This window comes from Cyprinus carpio, chromosome B17 (genome assembly GCF_018340385.1).
Source record: "Cyprinus carpio isolate SPL01 chromosome B17, ASM1834038v1, whole genome shotgun sequence".
Taxonomy (NCBI): Eukaryota; Metazoa; Chordata; class Actinopteri; order Cypriniformes; family Cyprinidae; genus Cyprinus; species Cyprinus carpio.
The window spans coordinates 25,199,969-25,212,800 of NC_056613.1; the positions used below are offsets into that span (position 1 = coordinate 25,199,969).

The window sequence follows — 12,832 nt, forward strand, 5'->3', positions numbered from 1 at the left end:
CTGAGGTGTTTTTTCCTGCTGAGCTCCACATTCTCACTCTATTATACTATATGAGCCATAAAAACTCATTTGGTGGAACACTAGAGTATGTTTTTGCATAAGGTTTACTCTCTTTGTTTAAAAGTTTTCTCTAATAATTAATAAGACAGCACTGTTCAGCTGAGACAGCTACAGTAACTAATGAAGTGCTCCAATGTTTAGGCACAGTCAAAATAAAAGTCCCACTTCTAACACATCAGCCAAACAGAAAAACTTATCAGCCGATGCCAAGAATTAAAAAATGCCATGTTCCCGTCCATGAAGAGCATTTCAAATGAGTTAGATTTCATTTTGGTCAAGACGTTGTCTTAGAAGAAAGCTGCCTGTGTGAAGGTCTGGAAATATGCTGCCTTGGACTGATGGAGGTAGGGTGAAGCACACAAGATGAGTTTGGTCTGAGGGAGGTTGAGAGGATGAGTGCAATACCCAGATGGTGAGGGACATTCATGGCATCCTCCAGGAGCTGAGGGCCCTCACAGCAGCCATGAGGCACGAGGAGAGCCGGAGACACTGGGGGACAATCAGACCCTACACAACAACACAGTGATGGATGGAAGGGTGGTGGAATCACATCTTACACAAACAGGGAAATCAAACACACTTAAAGACACGTGAGACACAACAGCTGATCCTGATATAATCATTAAATAATCAATAGCAGATGCTAAGATGATTTAAAGCAGTGCTTCTCCACCTTATTCAAAGGCCCGACACTTCTCTGGAAATAAAGTTCAGGATTACAGGCTTTTTGAATGTACTTCAAGGCTTCCCCATTCAATTTACACGACTTACTGATTTACTAAATAAAGGGGCAGTCACATTAAACTTCAATCACGCAATATATATTTGGACGCCGCAATGGTTGTGATATCATGTCACACTCTGCAGTCCCTTTTTTAATCATAAATTCAACATATAAAGAATAATAAAATGTAAGAATGTTTTTTTTATTACAGCATTTTAATGGGGGGGTGACCTTTGCATGAACTTGTTTACTGTCTCCCACATTCACATATAATATGAATGTAAAGATTTTTTCAACACAAATATTTTTTAAACACAATTTCAATCCAATGAATGAATAGTCATTAAAAAAAATGTGGATAAGCTTTTAAAATTGTACTAATTTACATGACTTAATTATTTAATTAGTGCTTCTTATATACCCAGGTTTTCCAAGGCATTGGGGACCCTGGTCCTTCAAAATAAATAAATAAATAAAAAATAAAATATAATAAATAAAAAAAGTTACTGAGAAAAATAAAATAAGAACTATCTAGATTTTTTTTTAAAGTTATTTTAATGATACCCCTTCCCTTCTTTTTTTTTTTTTATTTTTTATTTTAGTATCTTGATTGCCCTTGAACATTAGTTGGCTTTGGGCTCCTGGTTGAGAACCACTGATTTTAAGGGATGTTCTGGGTTAAATAAACCATTATACTCACAGCACCGGTGGTAACCTAGTCTATGGTTAATAAACTGTTAACAAATACTGTTTTATTTATTTTTAAAATATTTTTATGTGCCTATATGACATGTATACAAGGCATTTTTTCTAGAATTAATCCCATACTAACATGTATAATCTTTAAGTGTATAATGTTTAAGTTTCAATAAAGTGTGATGAATTGTCTATCTGTAATGTTTATTCTGGTGCTGTACAATCACCTTACAGACTTCTAGTGCAAGTGTGTTGCATTTTTTCAAACTGGCAATCAATGACAGAATCCCACAGATGCTGCTGTATTTAGCCTGGACTATTCCTTTCATCGTATGGCGTTCTGCTATCACCTTCATTATAAATACTGAGACCAAAGTAGTGGGGAAGAACAAGAAGAACATCAAGAACAAGGCAACTTTCACAGAGTGGTGTGGGTCGACACAGACGGGACACATGGGTGCTGGGCAGGATCAAGGTTCAGAGGGGATGATCTGCGCTGAGTTCTGGTACCTGCCAGTGCTTCTGTGTGGCTCAGCAGGAGGCTCTTCTGGCTCACGGTGTCCACAGTAACACTCATGCTCATGCTCGTGTCATGTGTAGAGGGAGAGTCCGGCTCCTCCTCGCCCGCACGCCACGCCAGCAGACCCACCTCAGCATCGTTCAGATAACCATTAGACGTCTCACTGCTCACACTCTCACCTGACAGAAGAGAGGTTACATTGACAGAATCACTGGTTATCACACAGCTCTCTGAAATGCAGATCTCTGTGTTCTGCTATTTCCTGATAATGTATAATCGTATAGACCCTTCATATGGCTATCTGAAGATGGTGCTTCTTTTATGTCTCTCATAACACACCACACACTCACCCTCTTTGTTTCATACAGACGCATCTGGTGACAACTTGATTATTGGAAGCTCTGTGTTTAGTGAGCTAATAAAATCTTTGAACTATGTTAGTTTTCAGTTAAGTCCAATTATTTACTTACATGACAAGTAGCCATGTAAAAGGCAGCATAATGTACATCCATACAGGCACACACACACACACATATTTACACTATGTTAGTTTTAAGTTAAGTCACACACACAAATAGATGGTTGATAAATTTATTATTATTATTTGTTGTGTTTTTTTTTTTTTTGCTTTGTTTTTTTGATTATTTTTTATATTACAATTTCTATTGATATTTTCAAAATACTGTTTACTAATACATTATGTATATCAAACCAATTTACTATTCTTTCTTTTAATTTAAGATATTTTTTTCTATTAAAATCAAGTATGAACCAAAACAAAACAAACAAAACCTAATTTTTACATTATTATTATTATAAGTAGTAGTAGTAGTTGTAGTAGTACTATTATGGTATACAACAAAGTAAAAAAGAATGCAAGAAAAGCAGAAAGATAGATTTTTTCTCTTTTAACAAGAAGAACAGAAAGATGCTAGGAGTGATCTCTGAACACAGCTCACTTTTCTCCCGTGGTTTAATCTTCAGAAATGCTGGGGCTCCGTCTGCTGGATAATCCAGATCTGCTGGACTGCTGCTCCGCCGGATCAGAATCTGAGAATATCCACAAAACTTCAATAAATTTAGCACGTGAAGAATCATTACATAAATCAATGGCAATGCAATGTTACTGACCGTGGGAGCGTCGCTCTCTCTCTTCCCTGTAGAGCTGCTCTCTGACACAGACTCATCTCTCTTCTGACCTGCATTTCACACCAGCAGCCCACATATCAGAAATCATACTGCCTGTCTGTGCTTTTCAAGCAACTTCCTACAGCAGACTAATTCTTAGTTTAAGTTACATTGGCTAATATGACAACTGTGCAAACAATCCAATGCATTTATTTTGTTTAATGGCATCTTTTTGCTAAGTGCTATGAATAAACATCAGTATCACTAATAGCAATACAGATGTGGCCCTCCATTTGGGGACACTTCATTTACAGCGATATTGTTGACTTGATTGCAAATTATTGCACAGATACTATTTAAACTGAACTGAGCTGCATGATGACATCACTGAACTCAATGATGAACTGCCTTTAACTGTCATTTTGCATTATTGACACTGTTTTCCTAATTAATGTTGTTCAGTTGCTTTGACGCAATCTTTTTTGTTTAAAGCGCTATATAAATAAAGGTGACTTGACTTGACTTGACTCCACAGTCTAATCTGTCCCTTCCTGTTTCATAATGAATGGAAATATTTTTACACTTCTCAATACATGGTGCTTTGCGCCACTGTTTTGGCAAAACATCACAATATGGCTCAGTGCCATTTGCAAAAGGCTGAGATTTATTTAAATCAGCATACAGTCTATCTGCATTTCAAAGCAAAGCACAGCACTGTTCACACATTTTGAGAAACAGCAGTTCTCCACAAAAACAACAGCTCTTTATACACTTGTTGTAAAAATAATGCAGCAAATACAACATGCCGTTTCTTTTTTTTTTTAGTAAAGCAATCGCAGTTATTTCAGACTGTTAAAAATCACTCCTCTGAAATTCTGCTGGCACTGTTTTTTGTTTTTCTAAAAACTACTGAAGAAGTGACGAGATTCATGTGATCCTACATCGCTTTAAGCACATACTGTATCGTATGTGCCCTCCAGTCATCGTCTATTACTGAGTGTAATGTGTGTGATTGTGCGGGTACCTGGGAAGGTGTCGGTGATCTGCTGTGTGATGTCAGAGGTGCTACTGCTGCGGGGCAGAGGACTGTCTCCATCCCCCATCTCACATTCAGACAGCTGACACTCCTCCACGTCTAGTGGACAAACACACACACACACACCGTCACCGATGCTTCACCTAACTCACAAGAACAACTTCCTATTCATGGGCCCCTTTCATATTAACAGGGCAAGCATGCATGCTGAAAATCTGATTATAAACTATGCTTTAATAATTAAGTGGAAGTTTGCCACAAGCAGTTCTGAGGGCACTAATGGAAAACACCTTATATAGATATATAGAATCGAGTAAAAGAAGTAATATAGTGCGCTTAAACAGTTCTTGCGGCTTTCCATCTGGTTCGTGAGGGTTTCAATCTCACTGACTGTCTACAAAGTTTGCATGCTTCTGCAAAGTTACAAGCAGATGCTCCACATGCATCTAGAGATACTCTTTAATTCAGTTCTTGGGGCATGAATGAGGTGAGCGAGTGTTTCCATTAGTGCTCTCTGCACTTCCTCTGGCGGTCTGGAATGAAAGGAAATAGAAGTATCCTTGTAAAAAAACAAAGCATTTATACACTGGATTATCTGCCTTTTCCTAGCTGTGCTAAATCTTAAATGAAAGCAGATGATGGCGAGATAGAAAACAGGAAAAGAAAGTTCTGTGCCAGAGACAGGAAACAGGAAGTTACCTGAGAGTCTGTGAGAGATACCAGGTAAGAAATAGCTGACAGTGTGGAGCAGCATGGGCACACTCTTAGTGGCCGGCAAAGCCTCACAAAGATGCACACAGTTGCTGATAGACTGACTTCGCTTAGCTGCCCACAGAAGCAGGAGAGAGAGAGAAAGAGACAGACAGACAGAGACAGAGAGAGAGAGAGAGAGAGAGAGAGACAGTGAGAGAGAGAGAGAGCGAGAGAGAGAGAGATGGGGAAAAGGATCAGTTGCATTCTACAGCTGTGGTAATATCAAGACAATTCATTAAAGGGGAAGCGTGTCATTTCTGTGCCAGCAAACCCAACCAATATTTAGGCTTCAGAATTCATAAAGTTGTGTTCATTTGTAAAGATTATTCTGATGAACAAAACCTTTTGTTGGTCACAGAACTTATTTTCTGCAATAATACAAAAGCCAATGGAAAATCCTATTGGTTTTTGTGAAAGGAACCAGGGTGATGCTGGCTTATGGGTCAGCCTGCAAAAATACACCAACACTGCTCAGACTGAGGGTTTGTTTGAAAGCAACTATTAATAAGCTTACTTCGAAATGTATCATTTGCATTTTGAACTGGAATAGGAGACAGTATTTTAAAATCCTCAAAAATGACACACTGCAGCTTTAAATGAACAACCCTGCAGTAACAAAACAGAGGTTGTCATCGAGTGTTTTTATTTTTTGTCTATTGATGTTTTGTAAATGCCAATAATACTTTGAAACTGAAATCAAGTGGGATTTAAGCAAAACAATGATGGAAAATACAATTATGCCTACAGTCGCGTTTCTCAGACTCACAAACATAAATAGGTCCAAAGCAAATGCATACGAGAACCAAATGAGAGTAAAAATGGCTAGGGTGCCGACAACATTAATTGAGAATGACAATTTGACACGTGGATTAAAAAAAAATAAAATAGGATGAATCTTCTACACGAGTGACCAATAAAAACACACAGACTAAAATGCAGATTCTGTTTCACGACTTCATGAAGTCATCACATCAAAGTGAACGCTGGAAGTGTTTGTTCTGTAAAGAGTTTTTTTTTTTTTTTTTTTTTTTTTTTTTTTTTTTTTAACTGATTGTTATTTTTTTTTTTAAATGAAATAAGCTGAAGTCAAACAGAGGACACACTTTGAGGATTTCTACCCGCGCTCTCGTTCGGCTCATGGCGTCCTTTGATACTCAGTCCCAGAGAAGGAAATATGAAGCACATTACTTCAGGCTTGCTCTGCCAGCTCTGATAAGACAAAATATTAGCATTGTGTTTTTTGGCCACTCCATGTCACGTCTGCAGAAGAGACGCGAAAGCAGAGGGCTCTATTATTCCCTTTACGGCCCGCTTTAATTACTACGGTCCCTTTTCTTTCTAGATTACATCGCTTTCGCCGAGTTACCTATTTATGCATATTAATGAGCATTAATTACGCTCTTAATGAAACTATCAAAAACAGGCAGGCAGTTTGATGAGGCGGCTCTCCTAACGAGGAGGGGGGACGCTGGGCTGTTTGAAGATCAATGTAGGAGAAATCCAATTAGGCAAAAGAAAAGGGGCATCGTTTCATGTGCGCACACACAATCGAGGATGTTCCTGGGGGCGGCGTGTGCGAGAGGCATCCTTCAGTCTCAAACGCATCTGCTCCAAACTCAAGCAGCTCTCCACCACAACGAGATACAATCATCTCCAAACCATTAAAGATTAAAAGGAAAATATTTCTGTGCACATGTGTGTAAGAAGACAGCAACAGAAGAATTTCTGTCTCCACAAACTCTCTGTCTCCAAAAAATGGAATTGTGGAATGCAGTCATAAAAATGGAATTCACAGCACAATGCAAAATGTCTTGGAATTTGTCAAGTTTTGCTTGAATAAATCAAAAGTTGTGACATTGTGACAAACTAACGGCTGTGAAAATAAAAAAAAAATTTCCTCCATGTTTTAATTTTAACTCTTAAGTTCTGTTGTGTAGCACTTCGCAAGACCAAAATACAATTATTCAGTTGTTGAAGTTTAATGAATTTACTTGATTAGACATGCCTTTTGATTATTAAAATGTAATTTAACCATTAAAACATATTTTCAGAAAAACTGAAATGTGAAAAAATTTAAATAAAATTGAATTTGGGAAAAAAAAAAACATCTTCGGTCAAATATGTTTAGAATTAAGTGAATAAAACAAAGCAAGCTGTAAGCAAGTCACTCTGCAGACATCTGAGACAGACTGTGTTCATCTGGAGAGTTCATGAGTGCTGCAGATGAACTCTGACCTGAAGCTTTCTCCCTGACGTTGTTGCGAGCTTTCTCCACAGCGGGAGCTCCGGTGGTGGTGGCACTGCGGATCCTCATGGGCTCCTGAGCGCCCACCTGGTCTCCAGAGCTCCTCCAGCTCAAGGAGAACAACCGCGCTGCATCTGTAGACTTCTGGGAGTCCTGCGTCACTCCTGAAACACACACCATCACTACTGTAACTGTCTCTGATTCAAACCCCAGACATACAGGGGCGTTACTTTACACAATCCATTCACAATCCATTCTCTTCTTTCATAATTGATTTAGCGGATGAAAATGAGCTTGATTACCCAAAAGAAAGTGACAGTGTATTGTTTACGGTCAATAAACTTGGGATTAATTAATAAAAGTAGCGATTTCACCATGAAAGCATGTGAGTAAAGTCTGCTGTGTTTGACACAGTCACTGTATGACTTTCAGTACTGTGTAAAAGAAAAGAAAAGAAAAGAAATGGATAATCTATCGCTACTGTGTCAGGGGTTTAATTTAAGGGTTTTTTTTTTATCTTAAGTACACTACACTACTCATGTTTTTTTTTTACTAAGGACATGAAAATGTGATAGCCTTTATATAAACACTTAAGAATGTACAGTATAACCTATTAAATGCATATGTTTACATTTTATATTTGTGAGTAAAACAATGCATTTGCTTGTTTTTAAGCATGTTATTTACACACACACACCCACCCCTGCCCCGCTGCTTCTTTTCCTTCTGCTCTGAGAGTTTGTCCAGCGGTAGGTTGTGGAGGTCCAGGCCGTAGACGTGACGGGCCAGTACTGCGGTGAGAGAGTCCATGATGCTGGCCCACTCGAACACCAGCTCCTCCCAGTGGCTGAGAGAGGACAGCACAGCCAGCAGCTCGTCCCACAGCTCACGAGAGATAAACACGGTCAGATTGGCCCGCACCCATGCCACGAAGATCGTCTGCAAATGACAGCCGCGCACAATTCACACAGCCATATTAACTACATCACCATAACGCAAGCATTAGAAAGTATTACAGCAGGTAAAACATTCGACTGCCATTAGAGTTTGATCCAAGACCTTACACAAAGAGAGAAATTAAAGAATGTTTTTGCATCAAAAGTCATTCTTCAAATTAATTTTGCCATAGTAAAACCAGTTATTCCGTTACAGCACAATACATGAATTGTATTATATAGAAACATTTGTGATGGTTCTTGTGTACACAAGAGCAGTACAGTACATAACCAGTGTGTTTGCTACTGCCCTTCCATGATCCAATTCAACCATACTAAGCAAAAATCACACATGATCATTTTTGTTATTGCTGAATAGTGTTGAACTTTCATCTCCTGCCTGCATCATATTCTTCATGAAATTAGTTTGAGCTGCGCCCTCTACTGTACAGACGTGAATTTACATTTCCTTCAGCCTGAGGCATATTCATTTCACTTATGTTCTGAAAAGGGCTTTTACATTTGTAAAACAAATTTTTATAAATGCATCACTGCTGAATGAATGTAATCATTTCAACTGTGGAAAGACATTAATAAAACAGATTGTAAACAAAACGTCATATAGCATTACATTTACCTCAGGCAAATCATTCAGTGTTCACAGCTTGTTCGGTCATAGAAGAGCATTTTTCTAAATATATGCATAATATTGTATATTCACTACACTTTACTTAACCTGTTATCGATGTCTTTAAGTATGACGTGTAAATGAACTGGAAGGAAAACATAACCTTTATAATAAGATTTATAAGTTAACGTAAACACTGCCTTATGCAATTTTCATGTTTCACTACAATGCCTAAAAATAAATTGCAATTGAATCGAATAGATCTTGTAGCTGAACTGTTAAATCTAACAGATGAATCTTATCTAATGTAATAAGATTCTGTTGTTAACTGTAATCTAATATTATATTTATGTGAAGTAATAAGGCTCTCTACTAAGTTTACAGCATAACTGAGAGATACATTTTAATTATAATTGGATTCATTTAGAGCGGTATGCAATAATCATAATTTTTTTGTACCGTTACACTCCTAACTAATATATAATAACACAGACTTTATATAAGATGTAGTTCTGCGATGTGGGCCAAGAGGCATTGGACTATAAGGAGCGGATGAAGAGGTTTTAATGTTCTGCCTCTGCTTGTGCACTGTGTAGATTGAAAATGGCTTTAAAGCATCTAATTATCAGAATACCTAGATCTGTTGCTTGTGAATAGTGTTTGTGTCAGCTGGTTGAAGGCACGGTACAATGTGTGCACATGATCAGGATGGTGCCGCCTCCGCCTCGTTTTGAGCCTGGAAAAAGCCTGTGGTGTGTGTGTGTGAAGCCTTGGGTTGTTTATTTGTACTCACTTTGAAGAGGATGCTGGCCAGGCTGTGGGCGAACGTGTCTTTCCTTTGGTTCTCCTGTGGTCTCTTCATCACTGCTTCTGTGATCCTCAGCAACACCTGCAGCAACTGCTCCCTAGAATAATATGATGCAAACAGTAAGCTGAATGTTTGTGAACAGCTGGTAAACCAGAGCAGAGCTCTATTGAGATTCAGTGTTCTTGTGTCTTGTGTGACTGACCAGGTCGGGCGGTTCATGTTTTGCTCCATAATAATGTGACGGTAGACGCTGAGCACAGCTCGGCACACCTCTAGCTGGTTCTCCAGCAGCTTGGGCACATCCTGACACGGCTCCAACAGGAACACGTTGGCAGAGTTTGTCAGGAACACCTGAGAACACATTTAACAATTCATTCTCAACTACACAGCAGGCAAAAGTTTGGTATAATTAATAAAACAATTGTAACCCTCCTGTTGGGTTGAAATCCAGGTACAAATTTTGTATTGGGGACCCATTCATTAACCTCGCAAGAAGTAAAAAAAAAAAGAAAAAAAGAAAAAGTGGAATGTAATAATTCTTAATTTTTTTTTTTTTTTGGGGGGGGGGGGTCAGTTTGACCCACATATTTCTTGTTCAAGCAGCACAACACAACTTTTTTTTGGTCATGACTACTTTTACTGACTGTACACAAATGTGCAAATAACTACAAGTACAAATATTATCTAACATTGTACTTAATTTAAGTAGTATTTATTACTATTTGTATTTTGCCTTTTTCTTATGACTTTTTCTCAAATCTTTGTGAGGGTAAACTGAGTTTCTCACATTTCTCACTTTTCAGAGCTGCAACAGTGTAATAATTGAAATCCAAAAAATCAAAAACAACCTCTTAAGGATTTTTTGACCGTGAAACTTAAAGTCCCCTGTAGTGAAAATCAAGTTTTTTATGTTGTTTATTTGTCTATGTGGTGTTTTTAATTTGCTTTTAGACAAACCAAGTGCCAATCCATTAATCAACAGCATTGCTTAGTATTTTCTTCTTTCTACGTCACAAAATTCAATAACCAATCACGTCAAGGGACAGATTGCTATCATTAGCATATCCCTCTCTCCATATTTACAAACGCGGTGCGTGTAAAGATTGTATGCAAAATATAGGATTACCAGCACAAAAGCAAAAATAAAATAGAGCAAAAAACCCATGAAGCTGTGGTCTAGCGTGAATTTAGAACCGCTAACTTGAATAATAGCGTGAATTAAGAATCACAAACTTGGCTGCATTTGAGTATTCAAGGCATTTTGAGTACACAACATCTTTAAGTAACTTTAACGGCTGTTACAGTATGCACTGTAGTGTCCGCTAGTTTTATCAGTCATTATCCATGGATCAGGAGACCGTGATCAGTTGGTGTGACTGAGTGGAGGCGGGACTGATTTGCATATTCATTGATCTGTGTATGGTAAATGAGGCAAGGGTGTAGAGCAGTGGTCACCAACCTTTTTAAGCCTAAGATCCCTGACCTCAGCTTTTATGAATGACAAGATCTACCTATTGAAGTATTGATAGAAAAAGACATCCCAGATTGTACTTCCAATTTGAGGCCTTTTATTTAGCATTTTAATTAATGATGCACCGATCATAGCAGATTCAGAATCAGATTTTATTTTCTTTTTTTAACTAGCCAATTGGCTGATTCTGATACTGATTTTTTTTTTAAAAGTAAAATGTATTTATTGGCTATTTGCTTTATTAAAAAAAAAAAAAAAAAAAAAAAAAAAAAAACTTAAACAAAATGATCTGTAACCATTTGAAATTAGAGGCAACCACTGCATTTTAATCACAATCCAAACAAAGATGCTAAACACATGCTTTACGAGCAGTTGGTTTTGATTTGATTTAGATTGTATAATTTCAGGATTTAAAACAAAAACAGACTTTAGGTTTTATTTATTTTTTGCTATATAAAACCATAGACTGTAAAAAAAAAAAACTGTTTCTGAAACAGAAACAGCAGGTCTGAATGAGGCGCAAATTCACTCTTTGACAGCAGGTGGCGCTTATGAACCAGCCAAGATATATCGTTTCCTTAGTTACCGCTGTAAACAAAGCAGAGCTGCACAGAAAATGCCATTGCCATCGAAACTTTTCTCAAGACAGTTCTCTTTGGTGATACATTAACATAACCCCATATCCCCAATTCAATATTTATATTTTCTTCCTATATTTTGACTATTGTGAACACAGTGGGCTACGTTCTCTGCCTGCTAACAGTATTTTCTCCTCTTTGTGCTCGTCTTCAGTGTCTCTGACCTCTGTTAACGACCTGTTGACAGACTCAGGCGTGATGTATTTTTCTTTATCACTGCCCCAGTAGATCCCGAAAATAACAGAAAATTACAGTACAAATGTAATACATTTTTGTTCTTATTTTACTGTTATCTACTGGGGCAGTGATAAAGATCATGATCGATGGCTTGGTGACCACTGGTGTAGTTACATTCAAGCTATTTTAAGGCATGAGAAAATTATTTTCACAAGAACAAAAAAACAAAAAAACACTTAAATGTGTCATTTTGATGATCAAAGATGAGTTTTAAGGGATAAAAATTTTGACTTTTTAAATAGATAAGAAATTTAGCTTTTCTGTTTTTCTTTCTTTCCTTATTTTTTAAAGTTTAAAAAAGCATCTATTTGAAATAATTTAAAAAATGTATCACTGTTAATGTCTTATAAGTTATACTTTTATTATTTATCAGTTTAATATGTCTATGCTGAATACAACTATTATTATTATTATATTTATTTTTTTACTTGCTCAAAACATTTGAATGGTATCAAGGTTTCCAAAAATATCTAAAGCAGCACAATCATTTTCAACATAGATAATAATAACAACAAATCATATTAGAATCAAAGCATATTAGAATGATTTCAAAAGGAGCTTAAATATATTCAAATATAAAAAAATCCTTTAAATTGTGATGATATTACTCTTTCATGTTAAGCTGAGATGCTGAGATGAGAGAGAGAGAGAGAGAGAGAGAGAGAGTGTGTGTGTGTGTGTGTGTGTGTGTGTGTGTGTGTGTGTGTGTGTGTGTGTGTGTGTGTGAACCAATTATCCCCACAAGGATAGTAAAACCTGAATTTTTATATTATTTTTCATAAGGTAAAAAAAAAATTAAAAAAAAAAAAAGTAATTGATGTTTATCTGAAAGTGTAACAAAGCAAACAGGTTTTCTGTAAACGGTAGATTTAGGGTTGGGTTGGGTAAGGGCAGTGGTTCTCAAACTGGGGTACACAGATGACAGAGGGGGGTACGCAAACAAAATTCTGAGT

General features: G+C 37.2%; 1 protein-coding gene across 6 annotated transcripts in view; it reads right to left on the reverse strand.

The window, feature by feature from the left end:
• The window catches only part of ralgapa2 (Ral GTPase activating protein catalytic subunit alpha 2), a 159,981-nt gene that overhangs the window by 71,317 nt on the left and 75,832 nt on the right, over window positions 1–12,832 (reverse strand). For 4 of the 6 annotated variants that reach the window (XM_042742918.1, XM_042742923.1, XM_042742920.1 and 1 more), the window contains exons 13-22: window positions 9,736–9,884; window positions 9,519–9,630; window positions 7,864–8,101; window positions 7,153–7,326; window positions 4,864–4,989; window positions 4,153–4,263; window positions 3,132–3,199; window positions 2,960–3,050; window positions 1,991–2,179; window positions 466–567 (exon numbers count right to left, since the gene is read on the reverse strand). In XM_042742918.1, coding sequence (XP_042598852.1) covers window positions 466–567; window positions 1,991–2,179; window positions 2,960–3,050; window positions 3,132–3,199; window positions 4,153–4,263; window positions 4,864–4,989; window positions 7,153–7,326; window positions 7,864–8,101; window positions 9,519–9,630; window positions 9,736–9,884 — 1,360 coding nt within the window. The remainder of the gene's footprint in view (window positions 1–465; window positions 568–1,990; window positions 2,180–2,959; window positions 3,051–3,131; window positions 3,200–4,152; window positions 4,264–4,863; window positions 4,990–7,152; window positions 7,327–7,863; window positions 8,102–9,518; window positions 9,631–9,735; window positions 9,885–12,832) is intronic. The other 2 variants (XM_042742922.1, XM_042742921.1) reach the window with 2 other exon arrangements.